The sequence below is a fragment of the Artibeus jamaicensis genome, unplaced genomic scaffold (genome assembly GCF_021234435.1).
Source record: "Artibeus jamaicensis isolate MK-2021 breed Jamaican fruit bat unplaced genomic scaffold, CSHL_Jam_final contig_2259, whole genome shotgun sequence".
NCBI lineage: Eukaryota > Metazoa > Chordata > Mammalia > Chiroptera > Phyllostomidae > Artibeus > Artibeus jamaicensis.
Window position 1 is genome coordinate 6,069,563 of NW_026521468.1, and position 19,998 is coordinate 6,089,560.

General features: G+C 57.4%; 1 protein-coding gene, 1 long non-coding RNA gene and 2 other non-coding genes across 11 annotated transcripts; all 4 read left to right on the forward strand.

The window, feature by feature from the left end:
* Nucleotides 1–434: 434 nt before the first annotated feature.
* PRCD (photoreceptor disc component) lies at nucleotides 435–10,113 on the forward strand. Of its 6 annotated transcripts, XR_008390727.1 has the most exons (5): nucleotides 447–1,749; nucleotides 2,014–2,076; nucleotides 4,352–4,413; nucleotides 4,943–5,111; nucleotides 9,008–9,060. XR_008390727.1 is itself a non-coding variant. In XM_037158038.2 (4 exons), exons 2-4 carry the CDS (start codon nucleotides 1,676–1,678, stop codon nucleotides 3,413–3,415), a joined length of 681 nt encoding a protein of 226 aa, XP_037013933.2. In that variant the 5' UTR covers nucleotides 435–1,461; nucleotides 1,579–1,675; the 3' UTR covers nucleotides 3,416–3,529. The 6 variants fall into 6 exon arrangements, 5 of the variants coding, with proteins under 5 accessions (XP_037013933.2, XP_053516637.1, XP_053516640.1 ...); XM_037158038.2 differs by lacking the exons at nucleotides 4,352–4,413; nucleotides 4,943–5,111; nucleotides 9,008–9,060 and adding an exon at nucleotides 2,872–3,529 and having other exon boundaries at nucleotides 435–1,461; nucleotides 1,579–1,749; XM_053660665.1 differs by lacking the exon at nucleotides 4,943–5,111 and having other exon boundaries at nucleotides 4,352–4,417; nucleotides 9,008–10,113.
* A 4,962-nt stretch (nucleotides 10,114–15,075) lies between these two features.
* On the forward strand, nucleotides 15,076–19,541 carry LOC119058667 (uncharacterized). 3 transcript variants are annotated; one of them, XR_008390729.1, is made up of 6 exons: nucleotides 15,085–15,270; nucleotides 15,789–15,877; nucleotides 16,316–16,404; nucleotides 17,755–17,858; nucleotides 17,993–18,050; nucleotides 19,196–19,541. It is a non-coding gene; the product is annotated as an uncharacterized LOC119058667 (long non-coding RNA). The 3 variants fall into 3 exon arrangements; XR_005084288.2 differs by having other exon boundaries at nucleotides 15,087–15,270; nucleotides 15,789–15,863; XR_005084287.2 differs by having other exon boundaries at nucleotides 15,076–15,270; nucleotides 15,789–16,404.
* Nucleotides 16,153–16,230, forward strand: LOC119058689 (small nucleolar RNA R38). The gene has a single exon (XR_005084296.1). It is a non-coding gene; the product is annotated as a small nucleolar RNA R38 (small nucleolar RNA).
* On the forward strand, nucleotides 17,555–17,638 carry LOC119058690 (small nucleolar RNA R38). The gene has a single exon (XR_005084297.2). It is a non-coding gene; the product is annotated as a small nucleolar RNA R38 (small nucleolar RNA).
* Nucleotides 19,542–19,998: the final 457 nt, after the last annotated feature.

Sequence of the window (19,998 nt, forward strand, 5' to 3'; positions counted from 1 at the left end):
TCCAGAGGAGAGGCAGCACAGCTGGACAAAGCGGACCTGGGAGGGTCAGGAAGTCTTGGGGAGGCCCGGACTCCTGGAGACATCTCAGCCACCAAGGCCCCTGTCACAGAGGGGTTCTGGGGTGGAGGGACACAGTCTTGTCCTGGCGGCCCTGCTCAGGGAGGTGTGAGTGCTGACGGACCAGAGGTGGGGACTGTGCCTCTGAGAGCCCCAGGGTTCCCACCCTGCAAGCAGCTGCTCAGTCGTGGAGGGACGGCCTGGTCCCACCTCTGACTCCCAGCGGAAGCCTAATGCCAGACCCGGCGGCGCAGCAGCGGCCCCTCGGAACCACGTGACTGCATATTCCGGGTGTGTCCAGTTCCCCAAGGCTCCCTGGTGACCCTGCCCTTCTCAAGACTTCGTGTCCCGCTGCTCAAAGATTGCAAGAGGTCAGCTGCCCTCGTCAACTTCGGTTTATGTGTCTATTTCCAAACTCACATTTCGGAGTAGCCAGCCCAAGTGCCGCCCCCGCTCTGACCCGCCTTGGACCTTGAGGTTCAGGGGCGTCCCTGGAATCCTGGGCTGGTGGCCTGTGGACATGCCTCATCTCAGCGGAGGGGAGGAAAACCTAGCCTTCACGTTGGGGTCTTGGAGGGCTGGAGGAGAGAGGCGATTTCAGTTTCTTAAATCCCTTTGAGACCCACGTCCTCACTTTGGTCCCCGCTGCCTTGCCTCCTGCCTCCCACCTGCCTCGGCCGAGACAGAGCCTGCCTCACTGGGCCACCTCACTGGACCCCTCTGACCACCTCCCAGAGCCAGCGTGGTGGCGCTTCCAGCGGCGGCTCAAGCCCTTTCACGGGGATGTGGAAAGAAAGTAGAAGAAACCTTGTTTGGGTTTATTTCCATCTCATCCTTTACAAGTTTTCCGTGTGCCCACCGGGGAGGACTGTCTAGTGGCAGAGGACAGCATTTTTAAGGGGACGGGTAGATCTGTTTCCCCCGCGCTCCCTTCAGCTCTGCCTCCTGCTGCGGCGGGGACAGCCAGAGGGGCTCCAGGCGACAGCCCGGAGGGTGGAACAGAACCGCTGGGCCAGCCCTTCCCTCCTTGTGCTTCCAGCTTCATCATCTGCTGCTCCTCCTCTCTCCCCGTCCCCTCACTGCCTCCCCTGGGACGTCCCCGCCCTGGGGACGCGTCCAGGTGCTAGGACGTGTGTACCCTGTGCTTCCGCAGCCTTCACAGAAGGTGGCCCTGTCTTCTGTGGGCCCACCCTTCCTCGAACCCCTGCAAACTCACAGGTCCCCAGCTCCTCTTCGAAGCTTTCCCTCATGCTTACAACTCCCGAAGCACCCTGTAGGTGCCTTTAATCGCCCGTGTCACTCTGCTGTGGCCACTGTGTAACCTGCCAGTGCCTTTGTCTGGACTACATGCCTCTGCAGGGCCAGGCCCAGGTCTCGATCTGTCTACATCCAGAAGAGACTGAGGTCAGCTGACCCTGCCCTGGGGGGACAACCTGGGGCCAGGGAGGTTAGTCGGTCTGCACAAGGTCAGGTCTGCTGATCCCAGTAATCAGCTTGAGGCTTCTAATCCGTCACCGGCAGGAACCTTGGGACGCACGGCAGTGGCTCGGGAGGGCTGTCAGGGGCCATCTTGGCCTCCTCCGCAGACCTGACCGGGAGGGGATGGGGCGGCTGAGCCATGTGTACCACCCTCTTCCTGCTCAGCACCTTGGCTGTGCTCTGGCGCCGGCGATTCGGCAACCGGGTCCAACCGTGAGAAACCGACTGGGCCACCGGCGGGGTGGGGGGAAACTGCATGGCTGAGCTGCAGGCGGCAGGGGCTGCCTGGGTCTCCAGGGAGGCTGGAAGGGGTTGCCAGGACTCCCCCCAGGGCAGGGCGCCTGCAGCTCTTCGAAGGCATTAGCTGCCACCTCTAGTCCTGCAGCCGGATGAGGCTGGGCCTGGGAGAAGCAGGAGAAGGGTCTGGGGTCTGGGGTCTGGCCCACAGCACTTCCTGGCTGTTCTTCCCTCCCACAGAGAGCCCAGCGATGGGGCAGTTGCGGGCAGCAGCGTGGACACAGACCCCCAGTCCCCCGGCAGGTAAGGCAGAGGCGAGTCTGGGTGAAGGAGGGTGCTGCCAAGGTGGCTGCCGCTGTCCCCTGTGCCTGCCCACACTGGGGGACGTACACGGATGTGCGCACGCCTGCCCTGTCTGATGGCCCCTGGCCCCCCCTGTACGCCTGGTGGGCAGGCTCAGTGTCTGTGTGGTCCAATCAGGAGCGGGAGTCCCCAGCCTCTCCCCCTGGACCAGAGCTGCTTGCTGTTGCTTGTCCAAGGGGCTGGCTCCCAGGGTCCCTTCTGCAGCAGGCTCAGGGGGATTGGAAAGGGGGTGAGGCAGAAGCAGCTCTGCCGCCTTTGCCTGCCTTCCCTTCCCCTCCCTCTCCCGCTGCCCCCGCCCCCGGCTTCAGTGGCTCCGCTGCCTGAGCCTCCAGCAGGATTCGCTGTCCAGTTCCCAATAGAAGGCGCAGGAGGAGCATGACGTCATCGGCACTGGGTGTCATTGGCTGGGCAGCCCCCTCGGGCAGGCCACTGTCTCCAGTGGCCAGACAGTTAACTCTTCCCTAGGCAGAGGCCATGTGGCCCTGGCAGGGGGTGAAGTTCAGGGCACTTCCGGACATTCCCTTCCCTGGGTGACCAGTGTCCTTTGATGCGAGGCGCTCCCAAGTCCATCAAAACACAGAAAAATCAACAGATGTCAGTTCAGAACATGCTGTTTGGAAGGTTCCTTTGCACCTGTGGACCCGCCTGGTGAGGGGGGCCTGCGGGAAGAGGGACATTCTCTCCTACAGGGGCGTCTACTGACCCCGGGCACTGCTTTTCTCCCTCCCATTGTAGCAGAGGGCGTGGTGCCGTGGGCCCCTGGGCCCCTGGAAGAAGGGTGTCTTCCCACGGGGCTCAGGCAGCCGAGATGGTCAGCAGGCACTCACCCCTGCGCACACCAGTCTCTGCGGGCCCCCCGTGCCCCTCGGCAGCAGCGGAGCCCGGCAAGCCGAGAGGTCTTGGGTCTTTATGTCTGGGCCCCGTCCCCCAGTCCCGATGTCAGAAGGCCCACTGCGAAGCGCTAGGCACATGTGGGCAAAAGAAGCATTTCTGTGACACCCTCCTGGACACAGAGGCCAGCGGAGACGGCCACGGCAGGGCCTCATCAGCACCACGGCCAGACTGGGCGGCCGTGTATAAAGTGGCCGTCGCTGGGCCTCGCACACAGGGGCCCGCAAATGCTGACCGGTCCTCGCTGCGGAGTCCGGTCTGGCACTGGGTGGAGTTGGAACGCCAGCTCCTCCGCCACTGCCCGAGAGCCTGGGCGAACCTCGGAATCCCTGCCTTCTTACGCAAACCCACGGCAAGGCCCGTGGTGGCGAGGCTGCTGTGCGGCTGACATGGAGCGGCTGTTGGAGAAGCTTGCGGCACAGAGATGCTGCTCCGAGAACTCCGCCACCCCCCCCACCCCCCACCCCCCATCCCTGTGGAACCTCACACTTGACCAGGGCTCTGCCCTCCCCCTGCAGGGGTTTCTCGTGGGGACCTCCCTCTGGGCTCCATCTTCGATCTCCACAGCAGCGGCCGAGGGCCAGCAGGACAAGGGCTCTATCTGATGAATGGCGAAGGGAACAAGACAGGGACACCTAAGTCACTTGCTCAAGGTCATCCATTCAATCTGTGGCTGAGGTGGGGCCAACAGGCCCCTCCCCTCGGGCCGTCTCTCTCCTCTTGGTGAAACGGACCTGGGCCTCCGTTTAGGAGGGGAAAGGCCCATCTGGAACCCTCCGGCCAGGCCTGACCTCGTGCGACCTGGCCGGAAGGAAGACTTTGGGATGCAGATAACTGGAAAATGGTTCTGACATCCAACCCCTCCTACTCCTGCTGATGGCGGCTGCCACGCAGGGTGGACCAGGGTGGCGGGAGGGGTGAACTTTCTGCTCTCCAATTTCAGTTGTCAGTCCCAGCGGGTTCCTCGGGTGTCCCCCCCTCAACGTGGGGTGGGACAAACCTGGACTCTCCCCACGAGGCTCTAGTGGGTTCCGCCCTCCCTCTGCCGGCCCCGGGTGAGACCAGGCGCACCGCCTCCTTGGGGCGGGCTGATGCCCTGTGCTCGGAGGTGACGTGGAGCCACGGTGTGGGCGGCCAGGGCCCTGTGGTCACTGTGCCACACTCGATCATCCCGGAGCACATGTCAGATGTCATGAGACTGATCTCACCCGGAAATGGAACTGAGGAGCACGGAGACACACAGGGAGTCTTCCCCGGCGGTGTTTCAGAGAAGCAGCCCCATCTCCCTCCCTCCCATCTCTGACTCCCCTGCACCTCTGTCCAGGGAGACAGCACCTGCCTCTTCGGGCGGAGCTCGGCCCCGGGAACCAGGGTCAGCCGGCTGAGGTGGGTAGGCTGGGACAGGCCGTAGAGGGCTGGGCCGTGCCGGGCGGGGGCTGGGGAAGGAAGAGGGTACAGGCCTGGCCATGTGGGTGCAGAGCAGGCCAAGTTAGCCTTGTGGCCACGGCCGAGGCTGAGGGCAGGTGGGTGGACTCCTTCCACCAGCTCCTCCCACTAGAACCTGTCCGTCCGCCACTAGGTGGGAAGGTCAGTGTCAAGAGCGCCACTCGGGATCTTGACAGCATTTTCTAGGCTTGGGGACAGGGCAGTGCTGGGGCACTTCTAAGGGAGAGGGGTGCTCTGGCATGTGCACTTGGCAATGCAAGCCCCTGCCCGGGTGTGGGACACAGTGCTGTCCAGTTGGGTTTTCCGCGTCAGCTCCGGCCCTGGTTTGCCCCTGGCCAGGCCTGGTGGGGGGGAGGGAGCTGCAGAGAGGCTCACTGCTCTGGGACAGGCTCCTCCCTGGGATTCCTGGGGACCACTGAGGCAGGTCCAGGAGCAGGGCTCAGCAGGGTCCACTCTGTGAGCTCTGCAGCCCGCAGCCCAGGCTGGGGGAGAAGAACCAGGAGGAGACTCCTGTTTACCAAGGAGGGGCTTCCTGCTGACGCTCTCACTGAACCCTAACGGCACCAGAGAGACCACTCACGCTGTGGGCCACAGTTTAGAAATGAGGAAACACACAGAGAAGCCAACCGACTAGCCCGGTGAGGACTAGCTCATGGGTGGGGGGACGGGGGCTCTCACAGAGGCCTCCCTGCGGGCACCTGGAAGTTCACAGCCATTTCCTGCGGAAAGGAGTTTCCCAGCCTGGCCGCCTCTCTGGCAGCGCAGGGGCCATACCGCTGTGGTCCAGGGCTGTGTGGTGTCAGCTGGCTGCGGTGGTACTCACTTCCTGTGGCATCGGCCTGCCCCTGGGCCCCAGAGCTCCCCTGGTCACTGGCTGCTCTGCTGGAACCAGCAATAAGACATGCGGTTGGGCCAGTGACTCCTGTGCCCTAAGCTAGTTGGGAGCCACCCCTACTGTCCTCCAAGAGTTTTCTGAGCATGTGTGTGCACGCGTGTGTGTGCGTGTTCCAAACGGGCAGTACAGTGTGGGAAGGGAATAGGCGTGACACTCGTTTCTGTCAGCCTGCTGACTGCTCGGGAATGAGGGGGCCTCCTTGGCCCCCAGCTGCTCTGCCATTTCTCTCTTCCCAGTTGTGCCCCCGGAGCGAGCGGAGATGAAAGCAGATTTCCGCCTCTGCTCGCTGGGGTCTCGGCACAGCCCCTGCAGGCGGCTGCTCCCCACGGTCTCCTGCGGCCATGTGTCTTCCAAAGCCCCCCACCATGGGCGTGCACCTCGCCTCCCCCCCCCACCCCCTCAAGCTGCCAGGTCTCTGCTGGCCTCTGCCCTTGACTTTGTGAAAGCAGGAGATGGAGGAGTTCACCAGACAGCAGTGCCTGCCCTCTCTGAAGGGGAGGAAGGGAAAGGGGAGGGAGTGAGGAGACCACGCTGGAGGCACGGGGCGGGCTGCTGGTCCTGCAGGGAGCCAAGCAGCTCTGTGGGAGCCCCCCCACTGAAGTAGGGCAGGTGGGGGCAGGGAGGAGTCACACCAGGGGACAGGCTCTGTGCTGGGGCCACGTCAGAACCTCCCTGCCCGCCTGACAGCGGCCCCGAATCTGAGCCACCTGTCTCTGCTCCTGTCGGCCTGTCTCTCTCCTGGGCGGCCCCAGCCTTTCTGGTGATGAGCTGTCGGGCGAAGGGCCAGAGGGCACTGTTCCCAGACTGTCTGTGCTCCCCGATCCCATCTCCGCATCCAGTCTGATCTATTGGCCCCATTCCTGTCACTTCAGCCTGGCCTCTGCTCTCTGCTATTTCCAAGTTGCCTGTCTCCTTCCACTGGTCGGAGGGACTGTCAGGCCAAGGTCAGCTGGCTGCACCGGGGCTGGCTCCCAGCCCAGACACACGGCCACAAGGTGACGCCCCTTTGCAGCAGTGTTCTGAGGACCTGCTCTGGAGATGGCGGCTCCTTGAGGGATCTATTCAGGATTAAGGGAGGGAAGGAGAGGCAGGGGCTGGGGGTGGTGGGGGGATGAGCCTGCCCGAGCTGGGAGGCTGCAGCCCTGACACAGGCCTCGTGGGCTGGGAGGGAGGGGCTCTCTCCTCCAGGGTGCAGGCGGCTGCGTGGGAGTGGGCTTACACCTTCCCCCACACCCGGCCCACGCTTGCCTCTTGCGCCGCCCACCAGCCCTGGCCTGTCTGCACTGTCTGCAGCGCGAGTGGCCTCCCTGGGCCCTGAACTCCTCTAGAAGGCTGCCCCGGAGAGCTGGGTGGGGGGCATATGCAAGGTCCCCAAGGGGCTGCGTCCCTCTCTCCTCCCATCTCCTTGGAAAGAGCCACGTCTTGGGAATGGGAACAGGAAAGCCCAGGTGCATGACAAATGGACCCAAACAGGAGGGAGGGATTGAGGGCGCGTGGGAAAATAGCTGGGGCGGAGCGGGGTCGCCCGGGCCTGTCTCCTAGAGGCGTGGTATGGGTTGAATCAGGTGAGACGTGTGAAGTGCGCAGCACGGGAAGCGTTCGGCACACGTGAGCTGGTGTGGCTGTCTGTGCCCTGTCAGCTGCTGAGCGATCGGTGATGTCGAACAGCTGGAGCCCCTCGTCCCGCACCCCACGGCCCAAGAGCTGGGTGGGGGTGGGGGGAGTTCTGAAGCAAATTAGAAGACAGCAAAGGGTGCAACTGCTGGGTGGGAGGCACCTCGGAAGACCCGGCACCCAGCATGAGAGACCACCACGTTGCCTCTGTGAGCCCAGACCCCCGTCCCAACCTGCAGCGGGGGTCTCAGCCTGGACACCTCCCCAGCAATCGGCTCCGCTTCCAGGCACGACTCTGAGCGCCCAGAGGAGGCAGGAGGCGGCTGCCCTGGTGCTCCCATCCTCCTCTGAATGCTAATCTCACTGCCGGGGAGTGACAGGGAGAAGGCTGCTGGGAGCAGCAGGGGGCAGCAGCCCGGACCAGGGGGGTGCGGCGCTCAGCCACCTCTGCGCCTGGGACTCAGGGTTGCTGCCAATCTCCCCCAGAGACTGGAACGTGACCAGAGAGCCGAGGAGGTGGCAGGAAGAGTAGGGGACAAGGGAAGCAGTGGTAGCAGCTGCTGTCCTGTGTCAGCCCAGGGTGCAGAGGCCACCTCAGGGAGTCCCTGCCCTTCCCAGACGTGTGAAAGCGGGCAGGGTGGCCCTGGGCCCAGATGGGACGGGCACGTGCCTGACCTGAGGCAGGCACGAGCGAGCGCACGGGAGCAGGGCGCCACGCTGGTCCCGCAGGCTCCCAGCATCCCTCGGCAGGGTCCTCAGTGTTGGGAAGAAGCCCGGGACCTGCACTAGGGGAGAGCAATGCTTCCTTGGGAGCCTCAAAAGGAGAATGGCCAAGCGGTTTGCACTGTGGTTCACATTAATAGAAGGATGATACAATTAGTAATAACGGCTGACACGTCTCGAACGCTGACGAGGTGCTGGGCACAGTGCCAGGGCTTCACTTATAGGCACTGTCCTGTTTATGGGGCAGGAAATGCTACATTCCTCCTTTACCCAGGAAGGAAAGTGAAGTTCACGGGGTTTGTTCAAGGTCACTCACAGCTAGTGGTGAGGCCAGGACCACTAGCTTCGTGGCAGTGTGATGCCAAAGCTCCTGAAGCTGTTGGGACACAAAGGACCTGAGTCTAGAGTTGGGTGTGACCCATCCCCCCAGGGCCTAGGAGAGAGAGCTGGGGCCCCACCTGGGAGACACAGTTGCAGGTGGGCCGGGCGGGCAGGTTGGCAAGGTTATTCCCATGGCTCTCCCTTTCAGGGCTCATCATTCGAGGGCAGACCAGACTCGGGGCCATGAGGGACTGTCCTTGCTGGCCAGTGAGGGGAGAGAGGCAGCTGCCGCTCCAGGCCCCAGTCATGCCCCTCAGGGAGGAAGCAAGGGCCATGCAGGGATGGCAATGAGGTCATCACTCCCAGGCACTCTGCTGTCTCCTTCAGCTTCCGGGAGGGGAGGGGAGGGGAGGCGGAGCTTGAGAGAAAGGCGTTGTGATGCAGGGGAAGCAGGGCTGGGGATGGACAGCTTCAGAGGGACCACCGCCTTATGTGGGAAAGGAGGCCTTGCACCCAGGGACTGGAGACCCTCTCTGTGGGGTACACACGCCCCCTGGTGGGGGTTAAGACTAGTGGTTGGCTGACAAAAATGTTAAAGATTCCTGAGGACCATGACCTATGTATGAGCCTGGGGAGGAATGGTCAGTCCCAGCTCTATGTGAGAACACACACATGCACATGCCTAATACCATATGTGGGAGGCAGTTGACCTAAGTATTAGAAAATTATTTAGTTTATTTATCCCACTGGTCATTGACTTAACAAGCACATGTTTGGAGCCGCAGCGTACGCTGCAGGGCATGCGTTGGGGCGTGGGCGGCAGCAATGGAAGAGATGGTGCCTGCTCTGTGCGTAGTCCAGCAGAAAGATGCCCGCGTAGGAAGCCCAGTGCTGCCCGCTCAGCCGCTGCCTGGCCCCATGACCATTCCTTCTCTGCACCTCCATTTCCCCATCTAACTAGTATGTGTTGAATCCACCCAGGTGGGCTGGTGCCAAGGACGGACAGAAGTGACGGCCGCCTCCCGGAAGAGAACTGCCTGGTAAAGCGAAGGGGGCGGGCCTCTGGGGGCCCCACAGAGTCACCCAATCAAAAGGGACTTCAGTGGACTGTCCGGAGGTGCCGGGGACCTGCTCACTCAGCCAGCACGTGGAGCGCCTGGGTGCCCGCGCCTGTGGGTGCAAAATGAATTAAGCCTTCCTTCCACCAACGACCAGAACCCTGGGCAAAGCACAAGAGACAGACACCTGCCAACAGGCAGCACGCAGGACGGCGGCCCGTGAGGGCCTCAGCAGCTGCCTCGGACAGCTCCTGCCTGTGGCTCGTGGACTGGGGGGGCGCCCTAGGGCCCACAGGGCTCCCCGAGGTGAGGAGAGGGTGCTCCTAAGGGTGCACACAGATCGGTGGGGCCCGAAACAGCCGCCACGAAGGCGACTCGGTGGACAAAGGAAAGTCCTCCCATCAGGCTACAAAAAGCAACCACCATAAAAGAAAAGTGATTAATTGGACTTTATCAAAATTCTTGGAAAGACTGGGAGAAAACACTTGTCAAGCAAATATCTGAGGAAAGACCTGCATCCAGGATATATAAATAACTTTTACCACTTGGTGTCTAAAAGCTAGCCCGTAAAAAGGGGGAGGGTTTTAATAGTTCACAAAAAAGTGTACATGTGGCCAGTAAACACACAGCAAGACGCTTGCCGTGGTCAGTCACCAGGGAGCTGCAAATCAGGAATCTCCAGGCCCTTCCCCAGGCCCCCCCAGAACGGCTGAGGGGGAGGAGGAACGTGACAGGTGCTGGCGAGAGGGCAGGGCAGCCGAATCGGGTGAGACGCATTGCTGGGGGAGCGCTCCGCGGTGCGTGTGCTTGGGAAACAAACCGGCTTGGCAGTTCCCTGTGACCTTACCCAGAGGAAAGAAAATCCGTGTTCACCAAAAGATCTGTGCAAAAATGTTCGCAGCAGCTTCATTAGTCACAGCTCTCACGTGGAAACAACCCAAATATGTGGCAACGAGTGAATGGATAAACAAACTGTGGTATGTGCGTGTAATGGAATAAGAGTCAGAAATAAAAAGGAAATGAACTACTGATGTAAGCCATAACGCGGATAATTGAGAAAAGCCAGGCAGGACAGAATACCCACTGTACGAATCCGTTTATGTGAAATTCTAGCACAGGCCGGACTAATCCACAGTGACAGAAAACAGATCTGTGGTTGCCTGGGGCCGGGTTGGAGGTGGAGACTGGCTGCAACACGGAACGTATCACGGTACGTAACACGGTACCAAGGTGCTGTCCAAAGTGACGACATGTCCTAACCTGTGACCCAGGTTGTGGTTACATGGGTGAACACATTTACTGGGCCACTGGACTGTACATTTCACTTTTCTTTTTAAAGATTTTATTTATTTTTTAGAGAGAGGGGAAGGGAAGGAGAAAGAGTGGGAGAGAAACATCAGTGTGTGGTTGCCTCTCATGTGTCCCTTACTGGGGACCTGGCCTGCAACTCAGGCACATGCCCTGACTGGGAAGAGAACCAGTGACCCTTTGCTTCACAGGTCCGTGCTCAATCCACTGAGCTACACCAGCCAGGTCTGGACTGTACATTTTAAATGGATGCACTTTACTGTGTGTAAATTATACCTCAATAAAGATGACTTAAAGACTTAAAAAGAGCCCCGCCAGGTGTGGCTCAGTGGTTTAAATGCTGGCCTGTGAACCAAAGGGTCGCCGGTTCCATTCCCAGTCAGGGCACATGCCCGGATTGGAGGCCAGGTCCCCAGTTAGGGGCATGAGAGAGACAACTGTATCTGTCACACATCCAATTCTTCTCCCTTTCTTCCTTCCTTCCCCTCTCTCTAAAAATAAAAAAAAAATTTAAAGAGTCATCATTTATAATCAGAAAAAAGAAAAGACTTAAAAAGAAACAACATAAGAATGAAGATCTGATCCTCATCTTGCTCACAGTCTGGTGGAGAAGCCATGCATGAAAACCACCCTGGAGAGTGAGCAGCAGAAGTGCGTTCAAACAACAGCAGTTCCGTTTATCGAGTGCTTCCCTCGGGCCAGGCCCCTGCTGGGCACTGCTCGCGCACAACCCTGAGTCCTGAGAGGTTCCGATGAGAAAGGGAGGCTTAGAGAGAGGGGTGGTCATTCGCCCGGGTTTGCGGGGCCGGCATCACCAGGGTTGGGCTTGACTCCGGGCAGGCCTGGCTGCAGGGCACGTGCTAGACTGACCTGCCACAGGACACGGAGGAAAGAGCCTGTGACCATCACAGCGTCTCAGGTTAAGACTTTTCGGAGGAGGCACAGAAGCGTGAGTTGGGATTTGCTAAGCAGAGAAGAGGAGTGGGGGGAAGGAGATTTCAAGGCCCAGGGAGCTGACCACACGGGCAGAGGCCATGCAAGAGCTGCGAGAAGGAAGTCCAGGCAATAGCAGAAGTCGACAGCATGGGACAGAGTCTTCAAGCCCACTTGTTTTCAAAGAATCCATTAGCAAAACACATGCCGGTGTCACAGTGCGTTTTCTTAGGACCACCTAGCTTAGTAGTTAAGGCCGTGGGTATTGGGGCTGGGCCGTCTGAGCCTGGCTCTCCTTGCTTTGACTCACTACTTCCCCCTTGTTCACTCTGGCTCCCTCGGGTGCAAAAGTGGGGGTGGGGGGAGTAACAGGGCGGCTGTGAGAGTCAAATGAGACCCCCCGTGAAAGGTGCTCAGAGTCACCAAGTTTATACGCTGAACACGTACAGCTGTGTGTATGCCAACCAGATGGCAGTAAAGAGGTTTCAGAAAAAGGTGCTTCGGGGGTGCCTGGCTGGGAGCAGACGCTTAACACACATTTGCTGCTGAAATGTGAAAATATGCATCTCCGAATTGAAACGAAAGGTCTGAAGGCACGGGGCTATTTCAGCAGTTCCAAAGCATCATCAGGGATTCGGGTTCTCTCCTTCCGCTCTGCTGTCCAGACCTTCGCGCCTGCTTTGAAGCAAACGTCACGGCGCAGGATAGCGGCTGCAGTCTCGGCACTGCACCTTCACCATGTCCCGAGGCCAGAGGAGGGGGTTTGTGAAAAAGATTTGTTAAAATTTATTTATCTATTTATTTTTAGAGAGAAGGTAAGGGAGGGAGAAAGAGAGGGAATCATTAGTGTGTGGTTGCCTCTTGCACGCCCCCCACTGGGGACTTGGCCTGCAACCCATGGCATGTGCCCTGGACTGGGAATCGAACCAGCAACCCTTTGGTTCCCAGGCCCGAGCTCAATCCACTGAGCTACACCAGCCAGGGTGGGTTTTGTTTTTTGTTCTGTTTTTTAAGAACACTTCCCCACACTTGGCAGACCTGCATCACAGACCTTTTCCTAAAACAATTACTGGCCAAGGAAACAGATGTATCGTTGGGTCTGGTGCAGGCTAATGGAGGTTCACCCCTTCCGGCTGGGGAGGAGCGTGCCTCCCCGAAGCATTCGGCCTCTTCAGCTCGTGAGGAGGGGAGAACAGCTGTGGGACTGTCAACCCAGTGCCTGACACACAGATGTCACTGTCCCCAATGTAAGCAGCCACTGCTTGGGATATACCTGCCCTCCTTCACGTTCTTACTGATAACATTAAAGATTCCCTTCTGGGTTGAGAAATTAACCACAACATGCCGGAGACTCCGCCTTCTCTCACTGTGGGTCTGGGCTGCCGCATCATAAGCCCCGGCAGTGAGGGGACCGGGCAAGCCGACTGCCCTAGCACAGCAGCCTGCGGGCCGGGCTCTCCCTCCCACTGGCTCCTGCCCTGTGACCTGCTGCTGTCACTGATCACTGTGCAGCTCCTCCCATGGCCACCACACACCTACACTCAGTTGAAAATAGCTGCGTTGCAATTCCACCAGATGTAAAAACTCCAATGTCCTAGGCCACGGCAGCAGCAGAGTGTGGCATCACCACAGCCTCATGGCTCTGAGCCCTTGTTGCTCAGTTGGGAACCCTGGCGCATTCTTCGAGGCGCCCCCTGGTTATTCCTGGATCGTCTATGCAATGTGCCCGACAGGTGCTCTGGCACAAGGCCTCTCATTGCACTTTGCTCCGGCCTCTTGGCTACCGCCCAGCAGCCTGTGCTACCTGCATTGGCTGTGAGCCTGCTGCTCTCCCACTAAGAGCCCTGCCAGGGGTGGCCCGAGCTACCCGGTGGCCCTTCTCGAGCTGTGAAGGGCAGCCCTCACTGCACACTGGCAACTAATCTGGGACCCAAGGCAGCCCTGCTTGGGAACGCCCAGAGCCCAATAGGCGTCCAGCCTCAGCTCCGGCAGCCCTTCGCCCTGACTCTTCCGGCCAGAAGGTGGCTCGGAACACAGAGAGACGTGCCCGTCCTCCCCACTTTCAAGGCTACTTCTAATTTCATCCCTAACCAGGGTAGCAAACACACAAAGGCCTTCTTCCCTTCCCTCTCCATGTCCTTCAAACCAATATCCCTTATACGGAAGGTCAATTTACATACAGAGCCTGGCACAAACAATGCCCCTAGTGTATTACATAAAAATCTTATATTACAAAATCATAAGCATGGAATTCTGTAACATAACAACATCACCCTCCAGCACACCATACGACATCTTAGGTGAAATGTTCAAACAAAAACTATAAATTATTACACCCATATTATTACCCTACCAACGAGGCCGGAGCAGGCGTTACTTCTGCCGCACCCCGTATAACTGTGGTGCAGCATGGCTTCGTGGTAAAAGCACAGACTTTGCAGGCTGAGCTCGCAGCCTGACTCCAGTCCCCCATCTGTAAAGTGGGGGTGGTGGCAGCGTGGGTCACAGCGCCGTGGGGAGGAATCAGCGAACACACTAAGTGCTCACGCGGTGAGTGGTGCCTAGTGAGCGCTATGGAATCGGCTATCATCGTTTTGCCTGCGCAGGCCCCTTGCCTACTACCGCAGGTCGGCCAGGGCTTTGGGCAAATTCCACACTTAGAATTTCCTCCTTGCCTCTGAAATAAAAGGGGTGAGTTGGCAGGGAGAGAACCCACTCGGTATGATAACAAAAGTCACCCCTTCAAGGGTAAGACAGACACACCTAGTGACCCATTTCACAAGACGGAAGTGACTGCTAAGTGAGTTAATGATTATTTGTGGAGTACTCCCCAAGAGCAGAGGCAGCGGAATATCAAGTAGGCCCTGGGAGGAAATTAAAAAGAAAAATAGCGATAATTAAAAGAGGCTTCTCCTGCCTTGAAGTGTTCACAATCAAATTAAGGGAGTCAAATGTAAACAAATGTGGTGGCTTGGAAATAAGCACCCGATCCATGCAAGCGTGTGCAGCCCGACCCAGACTAAATACCCCGGGAGCACTGCCGAAGAGCGGCTGGGGAGAGGGTGATGCCGAGGGGCTTTACGGTCTGAAACTGACTTCCAGAAAGGTGCAGATTCTGGCCCTGGCTCTAACTGTTTTGCCCTATTATTGTTTCCAAAACGAAGCCAGGGTGGTTGCCTGAAGAAGAGCACTCAGAAGTACCCGTGGGTGTTACATTACTCTCTGTTCTTTTTCATAAAGTAATTATTTTTTTCCTTCCCAGCATCAGAGCCACACACCGGCCGTGGGGCCTGCGGCGGGAGACTCGCCCCCGGATTCAGGGGAATTCAGAGCAGCCCGGCTCCCCGCTCTCGGGCGCCCCCTGCCGCCCGGGCCTCGCCACTAGCCCCGACCTGAACAGAGGCTGGGCGGGCAGTGCAAGGATTCTCCGGGAACCTCGCTCCCCTCCATCAAAGCCACCACCCCAGAGGACCCCGCGCCACCCGACATGGAACCCACAGAGCAACTGAGTCGTGCCTCAGTTTCCTCACGGGTCCCCGCTCGGGAGGCCCTTTAGAACTTTCTGCGCTCCCCTTTCCCCCCCGGTCTTAGCTAGGGACAATTCGTCCACTCGGTAGCTAAAGCAACAGTCCACCTTCATTTTCTAGCGGCCGCAGCTCTTCACTGAGCAGGCCTCCCAGCCCCAGCGCTCTGTTGCCCCTCGTGGTGGCCACCACCTTACCCGGTTCCAGAATCTCGTCGAGAATCGGCGACCCCCAGCGACCCTTCCGTACACTACATTTCCCATCACCCTTTTCTTAACATCGCGAGAGTTCCAGCGAGACTGCAGGGAAGACTTGCGCGCTGGCTTGGTTTGGTCTTTTCTCCCAGACCGGCCGCGTGGTTGGGAGCCATGGTGTGTTCTATCCCGGTCCAGCGCGGCAAGCAGCTACAGGCCTTTGGCAGGTGGGAAAATGGGGTCTCCCCTGTGTGCTAGCACATTGGCTTCTTCTTTTACAGAGGGGAAATGGTGACGATGAACTGGTAACCTAATTTACAGGATGGTTGGGAGGATTAGCTAAAATTACCGGGTGAGAAAACGCTTTGCAAACGGCGCGAGCTTTCAGGGTTGAAGGGAGAGAGCTCAAGCCCACCTTTGGCATCGGAGGGTCCCTCCTGGGGGAGAGAGATCCTCCGCACCTACACAACCTCCTTCGCCTCCCCGCCACGTGTGAGCTGACCTTGCAGCCCCAGCGGCCCCGGGGGTCTCCTGGGGCCGCCACCGAGGCGGGCTGATAGTGGCAGTTCCGAATTCACATCTCGAGATTGTTACCGTCTCAATATGTGACTTCCTCCTGGAGCACCTCCGGAACGGCCTCAGCCAATTTTTATTTAATTCCACAGATAGTAATCAGTGGGACTGTAGGCTGGAAAGCCGCGTTTTTACAACGAACCTTACATGCTCATTTTTTCCTTCCCCACAGGCCTGCCTTTGGCATGTGCAGAGATAGAAGCAGACCTGCAGGTTGAAGCTTCAAAGTATTGAGTGGGGCCCCGAAGTGCGTAAGAATGGGTGGGTGGAGGCAGGATCTGGGTGGGCACCAGAACCGAGAAAGCCAAGATGGTGTGCAGGCCTGGCACATACAGCAGCCGACACTTCCTTCTGAAGTTGAGTTCAATTCTGTGAATGGTGGCATAAATGAGAATCCGGAAATGAAGGGCTGCCAGTGTGATCTGGGGGCCACTAGGTGTCACTGTTTGAACCCCAAATGGATACCCCTGCTTACAGGGTGAAAGGGAATCTTGGAAAAGGAGTTTTGGTTGCCTGGGATTCAGAAATGTTACAGGTTGAGCTGAGGATGATTTCAAGTTATCCCTGTCTGAAAGGACATCTTTTGTGAAGAGTCCTGACTTGCTGAGGCTCAGCTTTTTAAATCCCAGTCCTGAGAGTAAATACCTTAACATTGTTTCTATTAGAATGAAAAGTATGTTTTGCACGCTTCTCTTTTAGGTTAAGGACATTGGCTGTGAACTTGGAAAATCCAAGTCACATGAAAACTGTCATCCTAAAATGTCCTCCAGATGACATTTCTGTCAATGGTAAGATTTTAACTCCTTCACAGACTTGCCCTGGGCGCGACCTCTTTTAAGTTTGGTCTTCGAGACTTCGGAGATATGTGGTCCCTGCCCAGACCGGGGAAGCACCAAGAAGCTCTGTTTACTGGGCTTCTTGCCAAGCAGTTTCACAAACAGTATTTGGTACAATTGCTGGATTAGATTAGACCAGCAGTTCTCAGTGGGGGGCAGAGGGATTACTAGGGTCTAGTGGGGGCTGCTGAGTGTCCCACCATGCACAAGCCAGCTCCTCTGATGAAAGAAGTATACATCAGAAATGCTAGGAGAACTGGTCCCTCCAAAGGGAGGTTGAAACCCTTTGTTAGACTAAAGGGTGATCTGGACTCTCTGCCCCCAGATAACCTCACCAGAGCCTTATTTGTAAAGCCATTTTATTTCTTTTTTAAGTTTTTGTTTTTATACTCACCTGAGGGCATGCTCATTGATCTTAGAGAGAGAGGAGAGAAGGAGAGAAACATTGATTCATTGCCTCTTTTATGTGCCCTGACCAGGAATTGAACCTTCGACCTTTCAGTTTGAGACAATGCTCCAATCCACTGAGCCATACAGCCAGGGTGATCGGATATTTTTAGCTTGGCTTTTTATTGCAGCAAGATTATAGTACTGGCTATTTTTAAGTAGCTCTCAGGGCAGATCTATAATCCTCTATCTTGAAAAACTCGAAGCTGTATGCTTGCTCTGCAGGGTCATTTTGTACACAGAGACCAGTGAAAGGGAAGTGACCATGTGTGTCGTTGCGTCTTGGCATCAGGTGTCCCTTGCGCACTGGCCTCCAGTAGGCTTGCTGAAAGTCGAAATCCACGCAGCACCGGTGCTGGAGAGACATTGGAATGTATGCCCCACAGTCAGCCGCAGACATGCGGTGCCAGGGAGACCCTGCTGTAAAAAGGGCGGAAACTGCCCCTGTGTCAGTTCTGGGGCGCTGGGTACATCTTGCCTTAGATACAATCAGTTTTTGCCCTTGAGGGAAAGTACATTCTAATCAAGTAGACAAGATAGAATGAGAGTTCTCACGAGGGAAGCAGAGCAGGGTTTTGTAAACACGGAGACACCCCCAGCAGTCTGCGGGAGCTGTGGCTTTGGGGCCGTGGCCGGGGGTGGCGGTTGGAGGGAGCTGAGTCCGTGATGATGTGAAGTTATCCCTGTCTGAAGGCAGAGAGAGGCCTCCTGGTGTGGAATCTGGATGTCTGAGACTCGGTTTCCCACGTTTGCTCCTAAACAAAATAACTTAGGCTTGATTTGCAAGTGAGTAACTTGAGAGATATCTGCGTATGATCTTGAGTAGATTTTTTTTTCGTGATTTCTCCTTGCCAGGGACAGTCACACAGCCTTGGTTTCTGAAGCTGAAACGGACCCTGCACCCGCACCAATGAGCAGTGACTGTTAGCCACCCTGAACCCTTGGTGGGTCTTTCCTGGGTAAGTAACAAGGCTTTCCCCACAGGTTTGGGGGGCTTATTGCCACCCCCACCCCACCCCTGCCCTGGACTGAGAGGGTTACCGGTGTTCTGGAGACTTAATAGGCTTTCGTTTTCTTTGTTAGATGTCTGTAGTGAGGCACAGAACCGAACTGCGTTGCCTGAAGCCAGAGAAACACCCTCTCCGTCCTTTGTAAGTTTTCTGTTTCTACTTTGCATGTCCCTAAGAAGCCCCACCAGCCTGTACTCTTAAAAGCAGCTCGGGCTTTCTGCAGGATCCAGTTGAACGGACTCCAAGGGGAACTGCGGGCACCCCACTGGGGCCCCAGGCTAGCGCGTCCCTCTGCAACCCGAAAACCAGTGGTGCGGCTGCCCTGTCACTCCTTCGGCCCCTTGATTAATGCCTCTGAGGGTACAGGCTGTAAGAGGTGGCAGAAATGGGCAAGTGGCCCGGATTTGGCTCAGGCTCTTAGCTGCGGAATGTCACACATTTCAGAAGATGAGTGTGCCCTTTGAAACAGACGGGAGTGTGGACTGGACGCCGGCTGGGCAGAGTGAGAATACTCAGGGCTTCTGGGTGGTTTCCCGTGTGCTGACCTTCAGGGAGAAGGGCAGCCTCTGGCACTAGCACAGCCGTTCGGTTTCCAGGTGCTTTGCTGACCCCGGGAGCTCTCCTGGGGTTGGCTGGGCGGAACGGCAGCGTGACTGGCCTGGGGCTTCTTGGGCAGCAGAGGGCTGGGTTGCCTGGCACGTGGGCAAGAAACCAGTGAAGTGGCTCCGGACAGGGAGCGCATCTGGCTTTTGTTCCTGTTTAAATGCCAGGCTTGAAGTAGGCGGACCGCTGACTGAAATGGGGCTGTGTGTGCATTCTTTGTATTCAAGATCTTTAAATACCAAGATTTCTGTTTAAGATGGGGGTGTGTTGGGTCACCTAGGAAGCTGTACTTGGGGTGAGCGTTGATGAGCCTGCAAACTGGCCCCAGCAGCTCACAGTCCCACAGACTGAAGGGGCACATGGGCCCGTGGGGAAATCTGCGGTTTTACACCCAGAGCCATGTACACGTCCCCCGCACTTCCCAGTTGGTCTTTACTGGCCACTTAGGAACCTCGGCCGCATCTTCCCTCCCCCCAGCACCACCCGGAAAACAAGCTTCCTGGTCACCTGGGTGCCTCCCCAGCCCACGTGGAACTCGCTGAACTGCAGCTGCTGTGCCGTCGGGTACCACGAGTGCCTCTGTGGCTGCCTTTTCTCTGAATTAGCTGACACACTATGTTTGCCTTTGGTGTCGAGGTGCTTCATGGGCTGTTATTTCAGGTGTTTCTCTTTTGCTTTTCCAGGTGCTCCGCCATGGCGCTGGGAGGGGTCAGCACAGCCTCAGGGCCAAGCGTTCGTGCCTCTAAAGCGATCCCCTCAAAGGAGACTCACTTCAGAGTTCTTTGGACTTCATCTTCAAAAGTGGCCAAATAGCCCCGGCTGGTGTGGCTCCGTGGACTGAGCACTGGCCTGCAAACCAAAGGGTCGCTGGTTCAATTCCCAGTCAGGTCACATGCCTGGGTTGTGGGCCAGGTCCCCAGTAGGGGACGCATGAGAGGCAACCACACATTGATATTTCTCTCCTTCTTTCTCCTCTTCCTCTCTCCTCTCTCAAAAAAAACTATTTTTAAAAATAAAAAGAAAACTAAATTGGGTGGTAGTGAGTTTATCCCGGGAAATCTTGGGCAACTAGTGAAACTGGGGTCTGAGAACCTGAGGGACACGGCAGCCCAGGGGACCCGACCCGGGCACCGCGGGCTGCAGTGACGGCAGGTTGAGGGCCGTGGGCGAGTCTGTGCTCCTGTGTGGGGACAGGTGCTCGGCCTCGGACTCCATTCTCGCTGCGTTCCCATTTAAGTCTGCTTGCCTTGGGCTTACATTTTGAAGCGCAATCATTTTTTAAATGACTAGCGTTGTGGATTTCAGATCGAGACGCACATGAAAATATACTGTGATTCAGTAAACATCTTTAGATAAAGTTTCACAATAAGAAACAGGGCAGAGTCCGATGTTAGGGGTTTTTGTTTAAGTTCACCACTGAGTTGACAGGTTCTGATAACCACAGTGATGGGAATTGGAGGGGGGTGGTCAAGTATAGAGGACAAAA

Excerpts from the sequence above, each read along its gene's own strand:
- PRCD (XM_037158038.2), top strand. The coding sequence starts at position 1,676 with ATGTGTACCACCCTCTTCCTGCTCAGCACCTTGGCTGTGCTCTGGCGC. Across the intron at positions 1,750-2,013 it reads TTCGGCAACCGGGTCCAACC|AGAGCCCAGCGATGGGGCAG; the intron begins GTGAGAAACCGA and ends TCCCTCCCACAG. Across the intron at positions 2,077-2,871 it reads GACCCCCAGTCCCCCGGCAG|CAGAGGGCGTGGTGCCGTGG; the intron begins GTAAGGCAGAGG and ends CTCCCATTGTAG.